Source organism: Globicephala melas, chromosome 3, assembly GCF_963455315.2.
Source record: "Globicephala melas chromosome 3, mGloMel1.2, whole genome shotgun sequence".
NCBI lineage: Eukaryota > Metazoa > Chordata > Mammalia > Artiodactyla > Delphinidae > Globicephala > Globicephala melas.
The window spans coordinates 127,303,036-127,325,856 of NC_083316.1; the positions used below are offsets into that span (position 1 = coordinate 127,303,036).

Sequence of the window (22,821 nt, forward strand, 5' to 3'; positions counted from 1 at the left end):
TAAGCGACTTACATGAGTCCCCTCATTTAATCCCTACAACCACCACTTGCAGGAGATGCTGTTACATTTTATGCTTGCGGACACCAAGAGGTTACGTGGCCCAGCTGGGAGGTATGGAGCTTGGACTCTATCCCAGGCAGTCTGTCTTCGCTGCCTCTTCTCATTATTCTAACTGCCATACAATTTTACCTCCCTTAAATGCGATTCACTTGACAGACAGAAGTTTTTCACAATACAGAGTCTAAGAAAGTAGTGAAAAGAAAGAGGATCACCCACCTGATCCAACACCTTCACTTATAGATGAGGAAAAGTGAGGCCCAGAGAGGGGAAGTGACTTGCAAAAGCTCACACAGCAAAGACTCAGAATCCATCGGACCTCTTTCGCCCAGTTGGGAGCTCTTAGAACTCCAACCCAAGCAAGCACTGCAGTTATCTCCTTCAGAGCAACATGTGAGCAGCGCAGCACAGCACGTAAGCAAGTGACATCAAGACCAGGCAACAGACAATATCTCCAGCAAAATCGACTTGACTTTATTGCAAGGAAGCTATAGAAGAGCAGGGCAAGTGAGGGTCTCCGCAGGAACTACCATCGCTGAGCAGGATTGTCAGGTCCTAGATCTGTCTGGAAGGCAGGAGCTGGCTCAGCATCCTGGAAGAGAAGAGAAGTGAGGTGGAACACAGGCGCCATCTGCTGGACACGTGGAGACATTACAAAAGCAGTAAAGGTTCACTAAGAGGCAGTTGTACCGGGTGAGGTGGGAAACCCAGGTGCTGGAGCAGCATGTCCAGCCCTGCATGCTGCTTCTACCAAGACTGCCTCTTGGCAGTCTTGACCAGAACCCATTGCTCTTGCTAAGCCGGTCACCACCGAGGCCCTCTTCTGGGGAACTCCCAGGGCTGCTGGGGCACCTTCCCTGTCCTGTTTCAACTTATACCAGGAGGGCAACAAAAAAAATCACGAGCAAACAAATCTGCCGAGAGCCAGACGATCAAGGAAACTTCAGAACGATAAACATTCTATCTCTGGTTCCTGAACCTGGCTTCAAATCCGTCACTGGGCAGCCTCTTAAAACAGACTCAGAGACAGATGCTGCCTGGTGTGTGGGGTAAAAGCTTACCTGATCAGTGATTCTCACCCAGTGCCATGCATATGAACCTCCAGGAGCCTTTTCATACTACACATGGTTACTGACAGATGGGCAGATGAAATTATATGATGCCTGAATTTGCTGTGAATATGGGGGTGGAGAGAGCGGGCCGTGGATGAAATGATGGCAATGACTTGATGATCGTTGGATCTGGGTGATGGGTACGTGGAGATTCATTTTACTACCCTACTTGCATAGGTTCGACACTTCCTATAATAAAAAAGCTAAAATTAATTAATTAAAACTACTATGAGAACTATCCAGCCATAGAAAGGAATGAAGTACTGATACATGCTAAGCTTGGGTGAATCCTGAAAACATTATGCTAAGTGAAAGAAGCCAGACACAAAAGGTCACATAACGTATGATTCCTTTTATATGGAAATATCCAGGGCAGGTGAGTCCAGGGGGCAGAAAGCGGATTGGTGGTTGCCAGGGGATGGAGAGAGGAGGCAGTGGGGACAGCCTAAATGGGTACAGGGAGTTTTTCTAGGGTGATGAAAAGTTTTGAACCTAGAGAGAGGTGGTGGATGTACAACATTGTGAATACACTAAAGGCCAATGAATGGTACACTTTAAAATGGTTAATTGCATGTCATGTGAATTTCATCTCAATAAAAAAAAAAGAGCCTACTATGAGAGAAATACACATTAAGCTACACATGGTTTACAACAGGTAGGTATTGCTTTTTTAGTCAAACAAAATTCACATGCTCAGGTCGGGAGTTTCCAATTCAAAGTGTCTACACTGGGGCTCCCCCACGTGTGTAGCCAGCTGAGGAAGTTTTTTTTCTCTTCCCTCCCTCCATCCCTCCTTGTCACAGAGACTTTTATAAACACAGTCTTACACGGAGGCCCAATATAAAACGGGGCTGCTTGGGATACATGGAGGGGCCTAGGGTCCCACCCACCCACCCTCCCCCCAAAACCCTAGGGATGCAGGAACCATGTGATGAACACTGGTATGGTAGAAACGTTACCCTCCCTTTAAGGATCATCCTTCATATTCAGAGGGATTTCACAGTAACCTCCACAAGGCAGGAAAGCAGGGCAGAGGTTATAGCCCCATTTTACAGGAGGGAGGGCTAAGTCTCAGGAATGAAAGAGAAGTGTCCACCACTGTCAGAATGTGAAATGAGGGCAGAGCTAAAAACTAGACTCCTAGAATACTGATTATTCATCCTGGGCTCATTCCTGAACATGGTTCATCCATGGGCAGGAAGGGGATGACGAAGACAGACACATCTGACATCTCATGATTTGCACGTGTTGTCACCAGATACACAGGACACTGCCACGGCTCAGATTCCAACGCACACCTTTAGGAAGGAGGCTGCAGCTGAAGTTCACTGCCATGGCCCAGCAGTCAGTTGTAGTTGGATGCCTGATTCTCAGCCTGCCCCTGGCACTCACCTGTGTGGGGCTTTGGTCAAGTCACTTCCCCTCTCCAGGCCTCATTTTCCTTAATTACAGTGAGAGCACTGACCGACATCAGGGATGTGGCGATTGTTGTAATACACGCATGAAGGGCATGAGAGGCACTACGGGGCCAGTGACTGCTAGGAGGGCTGTGCTGTGAAGGATTCTGAGACTGTGGCTAGGCACGGAGGGAAGGAATGCTGGATGGATGACTAAAGTCTGCCCTGGTTCCACAGTGAAGGGTGCTGGCACAGTGTCACTAGCCTCCTTTCTGGATTACATAAAATCAAAGGGAACATCCAGCTTAAACACGCTGCTGGTTTTTTTTTGTCTGTGTTGTGTTTTTCACCTTTAACAGCTTTATTGGGGGTGTAACTGACATGCTATACGTAGACATATTTTAAGTGCACGATGTGATGATCTGTGACTTATCAATTGAATACACCCACATACCCTCACCACACTCAAGATAGTGAACATTTCCAACCCCAAAGTCTCCTCCTGCCTCTCCTCGCCACCCCACATCATCAAGCAATCACGGATCTGCTTTGGTCGCTATAGGTTCGTTTGCATCTTTTAGACCTTTATATAAATGATATCATACAGTATGTGAGATTCATTGCAGTTGTTGCATGGACAATAGTATTCAATTCTATGGCGATACCACAATGTGTTTATCTATTCATCTAGTGATGGACATTGGGTTGTTTCCAGCTTTTGGCTATTACAGGTGAAGCTGCTCTCAGTGTTTACAAGTCTTCATATGGACAGTGCTTTCCATTTCTCTTGGGTAAATACCTAGCAAAGGAATGGCTGGGTCATACGGTAGGTTTTAAGAAACTACCAGATTGACCACAGTATTGTCTTTGCACCAGCCTGGGCAGAGGGCATGCCCAGGAAGCTGAGAACAGTTCCAAGTGGGGACAGAGGCCAAGGTGAACTAACTCACCTGGTCAGTGCACTGGACCACAAGGCTCAGGGCGTAGGTGTCACCTCTGATGGGACCGTTAAGTTATCAAAGCAAAAGACACACTGCTCAGGGCCATATGCTTAAACTTAAACCCTGCCGATCATGAAATGTACCCTGAAGTCATAGAGGGGACCCTGGGAGACATCACGAAGTGCCCTGTCTACTCACAGGGGGCTGGAAGGAGTCCCTGAGCTTGTGATTTGCATCCGGTAGAGACATATTTTGTTGCAGTGTCGGGGCCTCACCCACCTGCCCACTTTGGTCCATCCTGCAGGCTGGGGGCCCAGGCCCTCGCTACTTGGGCCCGAGGTAGGAAACGGCCTTTCCTGTTTTCCCCAGGGTCTCCAGCAGAGTGTCCACGCTGTGCTCAGAGTCGACGCAGACCTTCTTGTTGGGCAGGTCAATGTCAAATTGAACTCCTGCAGGAAGGGGGGTGAGGGGGGACAGAGACGTTCCCAGTCAGGCTCCTGAATTATTGACCACCACCCTTCCCTTCTCCTCTAGACCAAGGATTGGCACACTTCTCCTGAAAAGGGCCAGAGAGCACATGTTTTAGGAACTGTGGGCTGCATAGTCTTCTGTATATTGTTTTTACAACCCTGTAAAAATGTAAAAACCATTGTCAGCTGTGCAAAAACAGGCTGTGGGCTGGATTGGGCCCAGGGGCTGTAGTTTGCCCATCCCTGCTCTAGATGGGGGCTTTAAAAATTTTGTTTTCTTAATTGCAAAAGTAATACGGACACACTTTTTTTCTTTTTTGGCCGCGCCACACGGCATGTGGGATCTTAATTTCCCTACCAGGGATTGAACCCGTGCCCCCCTGCAGTGGAAGTGCGGAGTCTTAACCACTGGACTGCCAGGGAAGTCCCCAGACACACCATTTAAAAAGAAAAAAGGCAAGCATTTCTGACTAAAATTTGAAACTGTAAGGCCCCTACTACTTCCTACCTCTAAGGATCACTGAACAATAGGGCCCCTATCCAGTGTTTCTCCCTGATGGACAAATGAAAAGTAATTCCCCAAAGTGGCATCATACTCTGTAAACAGGTCTTGCTATATGTCACTTTCCAATGTCCAGGATATCTTGCCATCTCAGTGCATACAGACTTCATTCTTTTTTAACAGCTACTCCATATCCCATAGTGTGGATGTACCATCCATCTACTCAGTCCCCCTCTGAAGGACACTGAGGTTGCCTCCAATCTCTCACTATGATTACAACAATGTAAACATACTTCAACGTATCTTATAAAACTTGTGGAAATATTTCTATACCATGAATTCATAGAATGGAAATTGTGGGGCAACAGACTGGCACACTTTTTATTTTTTTCATTAGCATTTCATGATGTATTTCGTTCAACATTAAGACTCCTATGCACAGGGACCCATAAGTCCTGACAACTGCTTTCTAGAATCCGAACCACTCTGATAAAAAAAAGCCCTGGTGTGTTTAAAATTCAGATTGTTGGGCCCCATTCCAACATTCTGATTATGACCAGAATGGTTTGGTCTGAGATGAGGAAGCCAGGTGGAAGAACCTTAGACTGAGGAAGTAAGTTCCAAAGAACCACTTCTATCCTACCACTGACCCATCTTTCCAACGTGACTCAGCAAAATGTGGTAAAGATCATGCGTTTTCCCCCCCTGAGTCCCATGGAACAGTTAAGGGCACATTCTCCCACTCATTTATAAATTCAGAGCATACAATGGCAATAGGCTTTTCAACGATATGTCCATTATCAACAGGTAGCATTCTCACTTTCAAAGTGAGAAGCCTCAAATTAGGTAACCAGCCAAGGCCTCATTCTAAGTGTTGGTGCCATGTCTTCCATACTCTGAGGGGAGCTGGCAAAGGAGCCCAGGTCTTCATTCCCTAACTCCTAGAACCCGTTAGGTGGGTTTCGGTACAGGTAGGGAGGTAGAAGTGCCAAAGAACCTACACTCACACCAGACGAGGAAAGCACTTGTTATCCTTTAATGCAGCGGTCCCCAACCTTTTTGGCACCAGGGGCCGGTTTTATGCAAGACAGTTTTTCAGGCGATGGGGAGGGCGATGAGGAGCAGTGATGGGGAGCGACGATGGGGAGGGAGATGGGGAGTGGCGATGGGGAGGGCGATGAGGAGGGAGATGGGGAGGGCAATGGGGAGGGGCGATGGGGAGGGCGGATGGGGAGGGGCGATGGGGAGGGTGATGGGGAGGGGCGATGGGGAGGGCGATGGGGAGGGCGATGGGGAGGGTGATGGGGAGAGCAATGGGGAGCGGCAGATGAAGCTTCGCACACTCGCCCGCTGCTCACCTCCTGTTCGCTGGGCTGGGCTGGGGAGGGCATGGTGTCGGGGACCCCTGATTTAATGAATCTCCCACCATGTAGCTTCAAGCTGCCAGGACACAAGCCCCACCCACACCCTTCATCTTCTCCTCAGCTCTTCTGCTGAAGAATTTGGACTTCCCGATGACAGGCTGCTTTGGGAGCTTCCCCTCCCCCAGAACTTTGCAGTAACCCAATCGCACCACATCAGTGACAGGAGCAGCTCCAGTCTTGTTCTTGGCAGCATTTACCCGTGTCTGCTCGCTGACCAAGGTCCACAGTTTATCAAGGTTGACGGCTGGGCAGAAGCTCTAGTTCCTCGTTAAGGGGTAACGCCTAATACCAACTTTCCCGAAGTATCCTGCGTGATATCTGTCAAAGTTGATCCTGTGGTGATGCATGCCACCAGCATTACCGTGGCCTCCCGGGTGCTTCCAGTGTTTGACGATGCAGCCATGGCCATGGCTCAGGTGGCCCCTAAGTTTCCGGGTCTTCCTTAGTCCAGATGGCATGTTGGCGGCAGAGATAAAAGAGGAGGGCCTCTGCAAAGTCTCGCGGGCTATTGAGCACAGGGGCCTAGCACACTTTAAATATTCATAGGTTTTGCAAAACTGCCCTCCTAAAGGGCTGTGCCCATTTGAAGCCCCTCGGTGGCATAGGGGAATAGGTACAAAGGGGTCTTCTTGAAACAACAGAGGGAGAATCCCAGGCCTGGCTTCACCACTGACTGGCTGGGTCCTGCCTATCACAGGCCTCAGGTTCCCCATCGGTACATGAAGGAGTTGGGGTCAGCCAGCCCCTGTGGGCTCTCCAGTTCAAGTATGCCACTGGTCTGTGATTCCTCAGGCCCAGCACTGCTCAGCTGTGGCCCCGACTAGCTCAGAAAACCCTTCTGACCCTTCTTAAGAGGCCACCCCAAGTGGGGACAGTAGTGAAAGAGGGGGAGATACCTGCCCAAGCTCAAAGGCAGATCCTCAGGCGCCAGTGAAGGGGCCTGAAAAAGCACATGGCACGGGATTTAGTCCTAACCTCTGACTCTGTACCTAATGGATACCAGGGAGAGGGCAATGTATCCTGGCTGCACTCTGGGTTTTGTCTTTTGGTTCAGAAGTGTCTCCCTCCTCTTTGGAGCAAATATTCTGGTGGCATCACAGAGCTGGAAGACACTCTGGCATCATCTGACCCAGTGGATTTCAAGCTGTGTTTCTGGTAGCCCAGGTCCCTGGACAGGTGTCCTGGAGCCAGCAAGAGTGAAAGCAGGCCCTCCCTCACTTCATGCAGAGCTGGTGCTTGCATAGAAGGGGTTGTGAGCAGAGTTATACTGTTAAAGCATCCACAGCAAAGCTGAGAGGCTGACTTTCCCATACCGTAGCTGGGGAAAGCCAGGCCCCGGGAGAGGAGGCCAAGGTCACATGGCAAGTCAGCAGCCGGGTTCTTTTCACTGTTTCAGATTCTTTTACAGTTCAGATTCCAGTTTACAGTCTAGAAACCAGCCATGGACTCACTGTGGGACACTGGGCAAGTCACTTCCCCTCCTGGGGCCTGGTGTCAACATCCCCATTCCACAGACGGAAAGTACAGCTCAGAGGACGGTGTCAAGTGCTGACGAGATGACATCCACATGAAAGCCCGTTGAAAACTGGGTGTTACTATTATCCAGGGTGAAAAGACTGACTGCCCCAGCACTACCACAACTCTGACCACAGCTCTGTCATGACTTCATGGAGCCCCAGGACCAGACCCCAGCCCCCTCTGGGCCTCCGTTTCCCCAGATGAGAATTGAGGGGACTGGAGGAGATTAATGGTTTTCTAAATACACCCAGAAGAGGTGCTTTAGGAGTTCTGCACAGGACTGATCCAAAGTTTATTTCTTAAAATGTTACAGCTTCTAAAAATCTTAGTAGAAAATGACACTCAAACGTGTCACATAACAAAAGTTATCACACTGGAGATGAATGTGGTTACCAACATACTAAGTAGTACTGCCAGGGCTCCACGTGGCCAAATCCCAGCTCTGCCACTACTGGCTGTGTGATCCCAACAGGTTACTTAACCTCTCTGAACTTCAGTTCCCTCCTGCTTGAAATGGAGATGGTCAAAGCAGCTACCTGAAATGGTCAGGGTGAGGATTAAATGATGTGATCCACGGAAGCCACGAAGCAGAGTACTTGGCATATGCTAAGTACGCAATATGTTTTGGTGTTACTGTTAGCAGTTAAACTCAAGTTTCTCCCGTTCCATGCCTACATGCATTTAATATAAGTGTATCTGTCTCCCCACCCCCATCCGAGGGCCACACACTCACCTCCCAGCTTGTTGAGGACCCGAGTGACTGCATTAGAGCAGCCTTCACAGGTCATGTCCACGGAGAACTCGTGCTTCTGAAACAAAGGAGACCATGAGCCAAGTCCATAAGCCAAGTCCCCGCTAGCACGCAGGCCCACTCGGGAGCCAAGACGCAGGGCAGAGAAAAAGGCAAGATCCGGCTTTCATCACACTCCCCAGGAGCCTGAGGGAGCCCCGCTCTCTGAGCCCCACTCTCTTAAACCGTACAGTAACTAAGGGTTTCTATATCTCACAGGTGGTTGCGTTAAAGGACAGGATCCCTCGAAACCCTTTAGCGGCGTCTGGGACACGCGAGAAGAATCACCTGGGAAGGTAGTTTAAGATGTTGGTTTCTAGTCTCATCTTCAAAGCCCTGATTCTTCAGCTATGGGGTTGTCTCAGGATCACTAATAACTCTAATGTGGGTGGGCCCCATGCTCTGAACAGTGCTGATCTGGTGGTCTTAATTATGCATTAAAAGCTCACTCTCTGCATTAGACTCACCTGGGAGCTTACAAAAACTATAGGTTCCAAGGGGAGAAAGCGGGAGGTGGCGAGCGTGGGATGAATTGGGAGATCGGGATTGACGTATGTACACTAATATGTATAAAATGGATAACCAATAAGAACCTGCTGTATAAAAACAAACAAACAAACAAAAACTATAGGCTCTGGTCAGCAAGCCAGAGGGCTGAGGCATGTATTATGGTCAATAAGCTTCCCTGGTGACTCTGAAATATGGAGACCACTGCTGCCATCCAAGTGCTTCAGAGGCAGCACCTGAATCCTGGGAAGGGAGAGGATTTGCCTGGGCTCCCAGTGAGCTGAATCTGGGCCAGTAAGGGAACCCAGGCTCCTGGACTCTGCATGAGGGCTCAACATCCTACAGTCTCCAGGATATCTAACAAACCAAGGGCCTGAAGGCAAGCTCCCAGAAGATGAGGCTTTGCTCCGTTCACTGCTGCATCCCCAATACTTGGAACAGTGAGCGCCTGGCACAGAGCAGGGGCTTAACACATTTTGTTGGGTGAATGGATGTTTGACACAGCTGGCTGAACAACCCTGGGTCCTTCCTTTGCTTTCAAACAAAGGTTACTTATACCAATACTTCCCTTATTTTAAATCTCTGGAAATGAGACCTGGCTTCAGATCCCAGCTCTGGCACTTAGTAGCTGTGTGGCCATGAGTAAGTTACTTAACTCCTTTGTGCCTTGGTTTCTATATCTGCAAAATGGGGATGAAAGTCCCTCTCCAGGCTGGTGAATGGGATGAACACAAGATTTTAAGTGTGGTAGCCAGCATGCAAGATGGCCCAGTGATCTCTGCTTCCTGGTATTTATGCCCTTGAGTAGTCCTATTCCACAATGTCTCAGGGTTGGCCTGTGTGTCCGGTAGAATATGGCTGAAGTGACGTTAGGTGACCTTGGAGGCTAACGCAGAAAAGACATTGTGGTTTCTGCCTTACTCTCTCTGGGATCCTTCACTCTGGAGGAAGCTGGCTGCCATGTCCTAAGGACCCTCTGGCAGCCCTATGGAGAGGTGCACATAGAGGTGAAGAGCTGAGCCCTCCAGCCAACAGCCGTGTGAGGGAGCCAACTTGGAAGCAGATCCTCCTTCAGAGGACCACAGCCCTGGACAACATCTTCACTGCAGCTTCCATTAGAGACCCTGAGCCAGAAATACCAGCTAATCTGCTTCTAGATTCCAGACTCTCAGAAACTATAAGTTAATAAATATTTGTTGTCTCAAACCACTAAGTTTTGGGGGTAATTACTCAGAAGTAATAGTTAATTCATATGTTAGGTAAAGAGACTGGAGCCTAGTAGTAGGTTCCACTGGGGTAAAAAGTTGGCTCTTGGGGGAATTCCCTGGCGGTCCAGTGGTTAGGACTCTGTGCTGTCACTGCTGAGAGCCGAGGCTCAGTCTCTGGCCACGGAACTAAAATGCCACAAACCACTCGGCGCGGCGAAAAAAATTCTTGAAAAAGTTAGCTATCAGATTATTAGTATTACTTTGTTCCACTTCCGTTTTTTCTGTCCCTTTAAAAAACTATGGCTACGTTTTCCATGGAGCTTTTCAAATCTCTTACCTCAATTGGAATTCTGGGCACAGCACTGTGTCTTGCTGGAAGACCTCAGGCAAAATCCCTGCCCTTAGGGGCCCCAGTCCACTTATCTATACCAAAAGGGCATTAGCCAATTCAGTTTCCTCAGCCTTCGTGCACAGAAGAATCACAGGGGTACTTGGTGACTGGGCAGCTCTGCAGGCAGCTGCCTCAGTGAGCTCTGTAGCTCTGGGGGGGCCCTGTGACTCTCCATTTTTAACCCACTGAGGAGGAACAGAGGGGTAAGACCACACACCTGAAACATTGGTCTAAATGGCTTCTCAGGCTCTTTCCAAGTCTCAAACCACCTTTGGGTCTGGGTTATCATCATGCTGTACAGGGGAAACTGAGGCCAAGAGTGAAGCAGTTTGGTTTCTCGGTGCTGAATTACATAACCATCGTTACAAACATCATGACACAACCAGGAGACCACTATTTTATGGAGGCCAAATCTGCAAAACCTGCCTTAAAGAAAATGGTGAGTCTTTCGTTTTTTCTAAACACCTCTGATCCCTTCAGCTCATTGTGTGACTATTCAGCAACCACCACAGCAAATTCTGGAAATAAGGATTTCTAGGGAGGATTCCATCATCTTGTCTTTAATGGGTGGTTCTCAGAACAAAGGTACCAGCATCACCCAGGAGCTCGCCAGACTGCAGACTCTCAGGTCCCACCCCAGGCCTCCTGAATCAGAATCCTTTTTTTTCTTTTCTTTTTTTCCAGAATCTTCATTTTTAACAAGACACCCAGCGCATTCCTGCCCACATTATAGTTTGAGATGCTGCTCTAGCACACAAACTGGCAAACTACAGCTTGCCTGCCACCTGGTTTTATAAAGTTTTACTGGAACACAGCTAAGCTCATTCATCTACTTTCACACTAGAATGGCAGAGTTGAGGAGTTGTAACAGACCACATGGCTCATGGAGCCTTAGGTATTCACTATCTCGCCCTTTAAGAAAAAGTTTGCTGGGCTTCCCTGGTGGCACAGTGGTTGAGAGTCCGCCTGCCGATGCAGGGGACACGGGTTCGTGCCCCGGTCCGGGAAGATCCCACATGCCGCGGAGCGGCTGGGCCCGTGAGCCATGGCCGCTGAGCCTGCGCATCCGGAGCCCGTGCTCCGCAGTGGGAGAGGCCACAGCGGTGAGAGGCCCGCGTACCGCAAAAAAAAAAAAGAAAAAGTTTGCTGACTCCTGCTCTAGAATAACTGGTAATCAAGATTCATCAGTGGTTGGTACCTGTACACCCATCCAAAGCTTTAATGGGTTTGTAAGACGAATATAAAACCCAAATCTAATGAGTGCCCACTATGTGAAATGCTCTTTATATAGTATCTCAGTCCTTACCCAGCCTGGAAAGGGAGCTAGTCACTGTACTACATGTAGGAGAAAACTTGAGGTTCCAGGGGTTAACTAAGCCACCCACAGTCCTGTGGTGGGTATGCGTTGAGGATGGGACGTGAACCCAGGCTTTTCTGGTTCCAGGGACACCTTGCTGGCTCTGGACCGGCAAATGGGGCTGCCACCCCCGCACAATGATGACTCTTAGCAGGAGACCTGAGATGGGGACACCTTGTGAAGGAACCCAAGTTTTTGCTGCCCGAGGACTTGAAGTCAACAGATCTCTAAAGCTTTCTGTTGTTGGCTACAGACGGCGGGTCTCCTTCCCTCCTGCACCGTACAGAGGTCAGAAGCCAGCAGACGGCTTCCGTTGCGCAATCATTACAATTCAGTCCTCTCCTCCTCCACCTCTGAGTTGCAAAAGTAAATATGGGGTTGTGGAAAGTCTCCTTCCTGCGCAGAGTAATCCTGTCTTTACAGAGAATCCCAAGGCCGGCCCCACCAGCGAATGCTTGACTTTGCACAGTCCCAGCCCCTCAGAGCCTCTGCTCTGTCACCTACAAAACGGGTCCTGTAACGTAGAGGAAAAAGCCTAGTCATCTGTGCAATGCTTTAACAGAATCTCAGAACTGGAAGGGTGGGAATGGAACGGGGCCATACTATCCAGACCCCTCCCAGAGACGAAATGCTTTCTCATATATCCGGGGCGTTCAGTTTTTGAAGACCCTGATGATTGGGAATTTACTATTATTAGAGTGCCTACTATGTGCCAGGCACTGTGCATGCTTGTCCTCGTTTAATCGTCACAACAACACCATGAGGTAGGCATTATTATTATCCCTTTTTTTTTTTTTTTTGCAGTACGCGGGCCTCTCACTGTTGTGGCCTCTCCCGCTGCGGAGCACAGGCTCCGGACGCGCAGGCTCAGCGGCCATGGCTCACGGGCCCAGCCACTCCGCGGCAATGTGGGATCCTCCCAGACCGGGGCACGAACCCGCGTCCCCTGCATCGGCAGGCGGACTCCCAACCACTGCGCCACCAGGGAAGCCCCTATTATCCCTTCTTGACAGATGAGGTTAGGTCACTCACTCAGAGTGACACAGCTAGTGAATAGCAGGGCCTAGACCTACCCAAGCCTAAACTTTTAGCCAGTGTGGTCCTTGTTGGTTGAAACCTGCCTGCCTATAGTTCTACCAATTTGTCCTAGGTCTACACAAGACCTACCATTTCTTCGGGACTAGGTCAGTGGCTGAGCTACATATTTTACTGGGATTTTTCCAGTTACTACTAACAACAGCCCTGTGAGGTCAGTTTTTACCCCCATTTTACACTGAAATCAAGGCACAAAGAGGTAAAACAGCTTGCCTGAGGTCACGCAGCTGGCAAGGGGGGTGGGGTAGGACACAGATTTTTCAAAGAGGTTTCTGGGATTCCAAGTGTTTTGTGCGAGAAACCTCTCAGGTGACACATCAATCCCTTTCCAGTTTTGGTGTGAGTCTCCTTCAGCTGTTCATCTCGTGGTATACGGCCAAGTGCCCTCTTCATTTGGATCATCCACTCTGGTGGGTCTTTTGTTCGTCAGAATTCCCAGAAGTGAACATAGAATAGAGCCATCCTCAAGCTGGCCTTTCCCTCACTGCCATCCCCCACAAAAGGTTGGCAGCCTCCGCCATCCCAGTGCCAGAGTGATTAATGCTGTCCTCTGACATTGCCACAGGCAGATTTGCTCAGCTGGGAGGGCTGATTCTCTCAGGTTCTTTGTCCATACTTTGTGTCGTCTGAGGATTTGTCTCAAGGTACCTGGCAAGACCCAAGGGAAATGACACCTGAGATGTTTGTGGCCTGGCCCAGGAGGCCTCTGGCTCACCTGTCAGCTCCCCAAAGCTAGGCCGCTAGGACACAGGGCATCTGTGGGACACCTCTGTGTACCCACTTGGAGCAAGGCCAGAAAACCTGGCACCCTGGGGGAAAGTGCTAAACACCACCAATCCAGCCAGTAGCCCTGGGATGCAACTGGGATCAGAGCTTCCTCCCAAGCCGGTATGACTACTTTTGTTGGACATGTATCATGTGGTGAGGTCAGGAGAGACTGGGCCCCTGAAGATAAGGGGCTTAATCCTGGCTGCACCCATCTCCCAACACCACCTTGAATAAATTAGTGGGATTTTAATGTTTGTTTGTTTGTTTTTATCTGCAAAAGGCCTTAATCTTTTACCTACAGAATGAGGCCATGAGTCTTATCATGTATACTGGATGGTAAGACTGAGTGAGCGGTTCATCCCTCCCCAGACTCTGCCACTGAGCAACTGGCGACTTTGGGCAGGTCCCTGAACCTCTCTGTAGCTCACGGGTTCAGGTTCCTAAAGTGACCTGTAGAAAAGGTTAAAAGCACTGTCTCCATTCAGTGTGGCCCAGCGCTGACCTGAAACTCAGACACAGTGGGCAGAGGAAGGGAAGACAAACACGGATCTCCAAACTCCTGTCCTGTCCGGGAGGTAACAGTCACCCCAAGCCCCTCTTTTAGGCCAGCTCCGCGGTAAGGGGCATCCACGTGGGAGACGCAGGGACTAGCCATCCCAGTTCCGGATCGCCACCGACTCCCTGTGTGACCTCCAGCGACTCTCTGCCCCTCGCTGGGTCTCAGTTTCCTCGTCTTTGCAGGGAAGCTTTAGGCTTGTAATCGCTTTAAGGCCTTGCAGCTTCGATGTTCTGAAGCCTGACTGCCAGATAAAACTCCCTTGGGATCCGATTTTCGGGAGGGTCGAAGAAGCTGGGGGCTGGGTGGGGAGGGGAGAAGAGGGGCGACAGCTCCGGGCGCGGCCCTTCAAGAGGGACCGCTGGCCAAAAGGCGGTGCAGCCGAAGCACAAGCCGGAGGCCGCGGGTCTGCGCGGGGCGGGGACGGCGCGACAACTTACCGGCATGACTGAGGAGCTGGCTGCAGGCACTGGAGCGAGGGCGCTGCTTCCCCCGGCTCTGAGAGCGGACGCCGGTGCGCTTCCGGGTGTGCACGCGGGCGAGAGCCGCCCTCTGGCCCAGGCCCCGCCCACTCCGGTCCCGCGGGCTGGCAGCTGCCTGAAGACCGTAGGCCTCCCCGCCTCCTTCCGGCCGGGACGGGGCCACTGGAGCCCCGCCACGACTACGCTGGGCGGTGGGCGGGATGTTAGGCGAGCCTGCCTTGCTTGTTAGCCATTTTTAGAACTCCTGCTCCGCGTCAGGCTTGTATTAGGGGGCTGGGAATACTGGGGCCCCCGCGCTGTGAACAGGACAAACTCCACCCCCCACCCTCCCATCCCTCCCTCCCTAGAGGGACAAGCTCAGTTACTCAGTCAGTATTTGTTGATTGCCAACCATGGGCCGGCACTGTGCTAGGCATCCAAGATGCAGTAGTGGAAAAGACACAGCCTAGTAGGGAGCCAGGGAAGCAGGCGATGATAATGCAAGATAATGCAAGTGTTAAAGGAGCTGTGTATTTGGAGCGAAGAAAGGATCTCTAACTCAGGGGCGGTTCGTGAAGAGAGGAGGCTTCCAGAGGAGGAAGTCTTCGTTCATCTGAAGATGGAAGATGGGCCAATTGGGAAGGAAGGAGACAGAACAGCATGTCAAAGTTGAAAGACATTAGAGGGCATGCCTTGGGAGGCAGAGATATTCAGATTGAGGGGCAGGCACGGAGAGAGATGGAGAAACGAAGCTGCAAAGACAGGAGACCCACAGATGCTCTAGGACACTTACAAAGAGGTATACCAAGACCCAGAACTTCAGACACACACACACACACACACAGAGTACCAGGCTGGTTCTGTCCTTGTAATATCCAAGGGGCTCCCTCCAAGTTAATAGCTTCAAAGATCTCTCATCACTAGAACTGCTTGGAGAGCTTATTAAAAACTCAGATTTCTAGTCCTTTCATTAGATACACTGTCCCTTAATTTCCAGGTGTATTTTTAGTCTGCGTCCTCCTTCTGGTTTGGGGAACCACGTTGAGGAAAACTATAGTCTTTTTTTTTTTTTTGGCCAAGCAGCGAGGCGTGCAGGATATTAGTTCCAGGGATCAAACCCGTGCCCCCTGCAGTGGAAGCGCAGATTCTTAACCACTGGACGGCCAGGGAAGTCCCAAATTATAGTCTTAACACATACCTGAAACCTTTTTGAGAAAGTGTGCTGGTTGTTGATTTATTGTCTCTTAGCTCCAATTCATCCTTTTTTTTTTTAAAGAGCTCATTCATGTAATTTTTTTTTGAATTTTTATTTTTTATATGGCAGGTTCTTATTAGTTATCTATTTTATACATATTAGTGTGTATACGTCAATCAAAATCTCCCAATTCATCCCACCACCACCACCACCGCCCCCAGCCACTTTCCCCCCTTGGTGTCCATACGTTTGTTCTCTATATCTGTGTCTCTATTTCTGCCCTGCAAACCTGTTCATCTGTGCCATTTTTCTAGGTTCCACATATATGCGTTAATATACGATATTTGTGTTTCTCTTTCTGACTTACTTCACTCTGTATGACAGTCTCTAGATCCATCCACATCTCTACAAATGACCCAATCTCGTTCCTTTTTATGGCTGGGTAATATTCCATTGTGTATGTGTACCACATCTTCTTTATCCATTTGTCTGTCGATGGGCATTTAGGTTGCTTCCATGACCTGGCTATTGTAAATAGTGCTGCAATGAACATTGGGGTACATGTGTCTTTTTGTCCAATTCATCCTTTTTGCCTGCTTGTGAAAATCTGGACCCATTAAACATTGTTTTTTCATTGCCTGATGGCAGGATGTTAAGCTTTGCCAGTAAAGGCTCTGGAGAGACACTAGAGGAGAAGAGCTTTTCCTTTCTGATTCCAGTGTGCTCGCTTTCCAGGCTCTTGCAGGATATGTGATTGGCCTCTGCCTAGCTTCTGAGGATGGCTTCCCCAGCACCAGGCTCCTGCTGTGTACAGGGACCAGCAGCACCTAGCAGCCAGCAGCTTCTCCCAGTACCTGCCCTGCTTATGCACTTTCATAGAGTAAATACAGTGAGATGATTCTCTGTGAACAGCTTTCTCCAGCATCCTAGAGGGCAGTTTTCCAGCTCAGAGGGTGAATTTCTAGCAAGTTCCACCAGCATGGTACCATAGCCACTCCTCTGCCATTCACAAGGGTTGGATCTCAGCCTGTGTGTGTGGGGTGCAGGATTCTTCTTTACTATTTTAGCCTTGTGGGCAGTGGCTTCTCCCCGAATCTGCTACTCCTATATTCTTTAGCGTTCTGTTTACTTCTTACTAGCCAATCCTTCATTACTCTAGCTCCATTATAATCTTTAAACTCCTCTATTTCTAATTATGGTGTGGTTTCCCTCTCCTGATTGAACCCAGACTGATTCAGGGAGTGACAACTTGCCTACTTCAGTTTAGGAAAGAGGATAATGGTTCCACCCTTAGTCTAAGTTCAAGGAAAACAGGACATCCCTGGTGGTCCAGTGGTGAAGACTCTGCCCTTCAGTGGTTAAGAATCCGCCTGCCAATGCAGGGGACACGGGTTTGATCCCTGGTCTGGGAAGATCCCACATGCCGCGGAGCAACTAAGCCTGTGCGCCACAACTACTGAGCCTGCTCTCTAGAGCCCGCAAGCCACAACTACTGAGCCTGCGTGCCACAACTACTGAAGCCCATATACCTAGAGCCCTTGCTCTTCAACAAGAGAAAACACGACAATGAGAAGCCCATGCACCGCAATGAAGAGTAGCCCCAGCTCACCGCAACTAGAGAAAGCCCGCACACAACAACAAAAATTAAAAAAAAAAAAAGACTCTGCCCTTCCACTGCAGGGGGCACGGATTTGATCCCTGGTCCGGGAACTAAGATCCCACATGCCACACGGCCCAAAAAAAAAAAAAAAAAACCTTAATTTTCAAGGAAAACAGAAGGGGTAAGTCTAAACCAGGACCAGTCGCTGACTCACACTGACCCTAGATGACTAGGCCCACCAGCATGGTGAGTAGAAGGGGCATGGATATTAGAGCCCGTCCTAATCTGCTCAGGCTGCTGTAAGAAAATACTGTATCACAGACTGGATGGCTTAAGCAACAAAAAGTTATTTCTCACATTTCTCACAGTTCTAGAAGCTGGGAAGTCCAAGATCAAGATGCCAGCCCATTTGGTTTCTGGTGAGAGCTCCCTTCTTGGCTTGCAGACAGCTGCCTTCTTGCTATGTCCTCACAGGGTCGAACGACCTAGCTCTTGTGTCTCCTTCTCCTCTTACAAGTGCACCAGCTCTACTGAAGTAGGGCCCCCCCTCTTTTAACCTTTACCACCTCCTCACAGGCCCTGTCTCCAAATACATTCACATTGTGTGTGGGGGGGGGCTTAGGGCATCAACTATGAATTTTGGGGGAACACATTTCAGTCCATAGCAAAGCCATGTATACCACAGTTTGAATCTTAGCCCTATCATTTACTAGCTGTCTATCCTTGGACAGATTACTTTACCTCTCTAAGGCTCAGTATCCTCACTTACAAAAGGGAGCAGTTTGGGACTTCCCTGGCCATCCAGTGGTTAGGACTCCGCGCTTCCAGTGCGGGGAACACGGGTTCCATCCCTGGTCAGAGAACTAAGATCCCGCGTGCTGTGCAGCACGGCCAAAAAAGTAAAAATAAAGTGTTTAAATAAAAGGGAGTAGTTAAGATAACTATATACGTTTTTATCCAAACCTCTAGTTGGTGAAAGGGGATACCGTTAATAATGTTGTCAGGACAACAGGCATATACCATGACTGTTCCAGGGCATATGGTTCCCTCAAGGAAACCTACACTGTAGTATTGTTTGGAGGAATATATATGGTAATGTATGCATATTGTCTAGCACATTGCTTGGCACAGGGTAGGCATCAAAAAATATTAGAATTCTTCTAATTGCTAAAATCTCTGCTGGCCTCCCTGGCACTGGGTCTTCCCCTACTGGCAAAATGCTCACCTGTTAACCCTCCACCCCCTCCCTACCTGCCAGGTGTTTCCTAAAGGAGGGAGGGAGGGAGGGAGGGAGGGAGAGAGGGAGGGAGGGAGAGAGGGAGGGAGGGAGACCAGTGAAGGTAGCACTGGGGACAGCTGTTTACTGAGACTGGGGAAAGCTAGATCACTGTAGGAGGCAGAGGAGGGAGTAAAGGAAAGACAGAGGAAGAGTGAACAGCTCAGAGAATTGGGGAGGAGAGGGTTAAGCAGAGAAAGTACAATTTAATGATAAGCAGCATTATGAAAACTCACTAGAGATAGCAAATGAAGACCTGTCAAAGAGGAGAGGAAAATGTACAGGATTATAGTTCCTATATATGAATATATACATAAATTCCATTTGTTTACATGAAAATAAATCTGAAATGAACTACAGCCAGTGTTACTAGAAGTTATCTAGGATGGGTGCAGGATTACAGGCAAAATCCCAATGTACATATTATTTTTAAAATTTCGAATAATACAAAAAGATACGGAGGGAAAAGTCAGTCTCTGTCCTACCCTAATCCCCTCTTTTAAACAAAAGGCATACTATATACAGTTTTGCCCCTTGCTTTTCTCACTTTACAAAATATCTTAGAGATTGTTCTTTACTAGTACATGTCAATTCCCTTCATTCTTTTTAGCACTACATGGTGTCCTACTATTCAGTTGTACCATAATTTATTTAGCCAGTCCCTATGGCAGAAACCTTTGGTTGGTTAATCCAGCACTCATTCCCAGTCGTTTTACTCTAGCTACTGTAGAGGCTGGAATCCCTAAATACTTGCTTTCCCATCCTCTCTTGCAGCCAAGTGCACCCACATGATATGACTTAGGCCAGTGAGTCAAAAGCAGACTGCTGGGAGGCTTCTGGGAAAGCTCTTGCTTTCCTCACAAAGGAAACAGATACCACTCCTTTTCCTTTCCTGCCTAGAATGCTGATAAGATATCTAGAGCACAAGTGCACCATCTTGCAACCGTGAGGGAAATGTCAAGAGAATCTAGTTCTGACTGTGTGGTCACTGAACCGATGCCAGCTGCAGCTTGGGCCTCCGCACTTGTTATGTCAAAAATGTAAGCCCACCTTTATTTTTAGCTACTAGTACTAAGACTTCCCGCTGACACATTCCAGATACAGTCCCTTACCACTGGACATATAGGTTGCTTCCAATCTTTTATTGCTAATAACAGTGATGTAATGATTATCCATATTCATACATCTTTGCTTAAAATTTTGTATAGAATTCCTAGATGTGAAATTGCTATTCATTTTTAATTTTGATATAGCCAGATTGCCTCTCAAAGTTTTATTAACTACATTTTTCCCATCTCCAGATCTCTGTGTATTATTCTTACCCTTTTCGATATTATAGATCATTTTTATTTCCTTTTAAAAACTTTGTCATATTTTCAAGAGTGAATGTGTATTAAAAGAAACACAGGGGAAAATATTTTTAAAAAGCAGAGTTCAGGAATTCTGAGTTCCAGACTGCCCAGCAGCAGTCTCATTACTAGCCTTGTCAACTTGGGTAAGTCATTTCATCACTAAGCCAGTGGGCCTGGGAAAGACTACGGTCATGTGTAGTGGTGGGTTCTCAGACAGTGATTGGAGCCTTCTTCCAGGGATACCCTACCTCTAGACTCCACCTACTAGAGTGACCCTTTGGTGGATGCTGGTGGATGCTTTCCAGTTAAGCTTTGGAAAGAGAGGCCTTTATAGCTGCTGCCTACTCCCTCCAGGAGACTAAGTGTTTATTTTCTGTGTTATAATACAGGTATGCACTAGCTGCTTCACTGCTTTATCCACTAAGGAACACTTAACTTAAGATCAAAGGTTCTGATATGAAAGGGCCTGCAGAGAAGCCCAGGCATGAGAAGAGATGGGCTATAAAGCCAAGGGAGCTTGGGCTGCAGGCTTGGGAGAGGGAGCATAGCATCTGGCAGAGTTGCAAACTGGCTCAATCTGGCCTGTAGACATATTTTATTCAGTTCCTAAAGTATTCAAAATATTTTTAGAGTAGTTAACATTTAAGAACATTGAGTGTGGTTGCACAATATTGTGAGTATACTACGTGCCATTGAATTGCACACTTAGAAATGGTTAGATTGGTAAATTTTATCACAATTAAAAACAAATCTACTTGTAGAATGGCATGTGAAATTAGTTGCTTCTTTATTACAAGAACTAAGAAAAGCATTTAACAAATTAACATTCCAAATAATGTTTAAAAAAGAATGAATTTAGTTATAGTACTCTTAGAAAGAATATTTCATTTTTTTTTAAAGTGAGAGCAAAACATTTTTATACCATTAATACAATGTTAAGAAAAAAAAGAATGCTGAGTGATGTCACGTGATGACCCAGATTTTGAGTATCTCCTGAAAAACTGGAAGATCTGGAAACCTATCTATAATTGTCAGGATAGGTCAGGTAATGCTGTGGTAACAAAGAATCCCCAAACCTCAATGGCTTGAAACAACAGATTTATTTCTTGCTCATGCCCTATGCCCACTGCAGGTTGGGCACCTTGGAGGAATGGCTCTGTGCAAATTGTTTTTGCCCAGGGATCCACATCGAGAGAGACTATCCATATGGGGCAACATTGAATATTGGGGTGGGGTGGGGAGGGAAGACCTTGGCAAAATAATCACCAGCTCCAAAGACCGCCTGGAAGAGATCTCTGTCACTTCCGCTCACATTGCTTTGGTCAAAGCAGAGCACATGGTCATGCCTATTTTTTTTGTTAATTATTATCTTTTTGGCCATGCTGCTCAGCTTGTGGGATCTTGGTTCCCTGACCAGGGATTGAACCCACACCCTCAGCAATGAAAGTGTGGAGTCCTAACTGTAAGGTCGGATCTTAACAAACGGCACCGCGAAACAGAGGAAAGCTTCAAGTGAGCTTTATTAGGGAGCGCTCCCGGGCGAGGTTCACGGGTCCGAGAGAAAGGGGCCAGAGAAGTCGCACGCGGGCGAGGGTTGGGCAAGATTTTATAGGGGAAGAAGGGAAAGGGGTGTGGTGAATCTGGGAGGGCTGGGCTGGGTTCAAAGTCTCCAGGTCAGTTTCTGGAACTGGGTGGTCCGGAGAGTTTTGGTCTGATGCAACCTGTGAATCTGATTGTGTTCCCCTGCCTCGGGCCAGTTGGCCTTACACTAACCACTGGACCACCAGGGAATTCCCATTCATGCCTGTCTTTAAAGGCTACAGTAAAGTATAATCTTGCCAGGCATCTGGAAGGAGGAGAAACAGCATTGTCAGAAAACAACACTAATGACTGCTAGGGACTGTTTAGACAAGGCACGAACTCTTTGGGTCACCACAGTCCCCAGCATGCCTTAGTGGACTCCCAGCACTACAGCCAAAGGTCAGAGGACATTTGTTACACCGTCCTTTTGTTCCTTTATTTTCTGCCAAACTACTCTAGGCTTCCAGGATTTAAAGCTGTGTTCAGTGAGATAATCCAGACAAACCTGTGTTCAATTCCTGGCTGTTTTGGACAATTAACCTCTTCAAACCTCAGTTTATTTCCCTGTAAGATAAAGATAATAATTAGACCTATCTTCATAGTGCAGTTGTGAAAAATAAGACAATGCTCACAAAATAGTTCACTGCCTGGTACACAAAAGCACTCAGAAGCTATTCTTAGGGTTATGACAAGTTATTTTTTAAATTACACAATATGTGAGACGTTTCTTAATGTAAAAAAAATTAAAAATAATACAGATAAAGTAAAAGTCTCCTTCAAGCTCTTAGGTCACTGTCTTCCATAGAGGTAGTAACTATTATCAGATTGCTCTACATCTTTCCAGATATTTACCTATGCATTTACCAACACTGACAAACACATGCAAATAATAGTTGGGATTTTTTAAGCATATATGACATACTGTACATAATTCGTAAGATGCTCTTTTTAATGAATATGCTCTGGAGATTTATGCTATATAATATTGCAATATATACTTAAAATGTCAATATCTATGTATATAAACACACATATATACACATATTATAAACCAGGTCAATCTTTAAAATTACTGCATAAAATTCTCTAGTATGGATTTATTATTGTAAATTTAAATATTCCCTTGTTGAGAGATGTTTCGATTATTTTTCAATATTACAAACAACGCTATAATGAACATCTTTGCTCCCTGTATACATGTGGGAGAGTTTCTTCAGAAGAGATATAAAAAAGTGTAATCTCTGGGTCATAGAGTGTATGGAT

At 47.7% G+C, this 22,821-nt stretch overlaps 2 protein-coding genes and 1 pseudogene across 6 annotated transcripts in view; 1 reads left to right on the top strand and 2 right to left on the bottom strand.

Annotated features, from left to right (window-relative positions):
* Positions 1-22,821, top strand: part of LOC115840788 (ras GTPase-activating protein-binding protein 1) — a 354,642-nt gene that overhangs the window by 287,884 nt on the left and 43,937 nt on the right. For all 4 annotated transcript variants that reach the window (XM_060296490.1, XM_060296491.1, XM_060296492.1 and 1 more), the window contains one exon: positions 8,431-8,507. In XM_060296490.1, coding sequence (XP_060152473.1) covers positions 8,431-8,507 — 77 coding nt within the window. The remainder of the gene's footprint in view (positions 1-8,430; positions 8,508-22,821) is intronic.
* On the bottom strand, positions 511-14,810 carry ATOX1 (antioxidant 1 copper chaperone). 2 transcript variants are annotated; one of them, XM_060296513.2, is made up of 4 exons: positions 14,534-14,810; positions 8,155-8,230; positions 3,787-3,956; positions 511-649 (listed from the first exon to the last, which is right to left on the bottom strand). In XM_060296513.2, the coding sequence occupies exons 1-3, from the start codon at positions 14,537-14,539 to the stop codon at positions 3,832-3,834; spliced, it is 207 nt and encodes a 68-aa protein (XP_060152496.1). In that variant the 5' UTR covers positions 14,540-14,810; the 3' UTR covers positions 511-649; positions 3,787-3,831. The 2 variants fall into 2 exon arrangements, with proteins under 2 accessions (XP_060152496.1, XP_060152497.1); XM_060296514.2 differs by having other exon boundaries at positions 8,155-8,227; positions 14,534-14,612.
* Positions 5,837-8,147, bottom strand: LOC132597112 (large ribosomal subunit protein uL15-like; annotated as a pseudogene).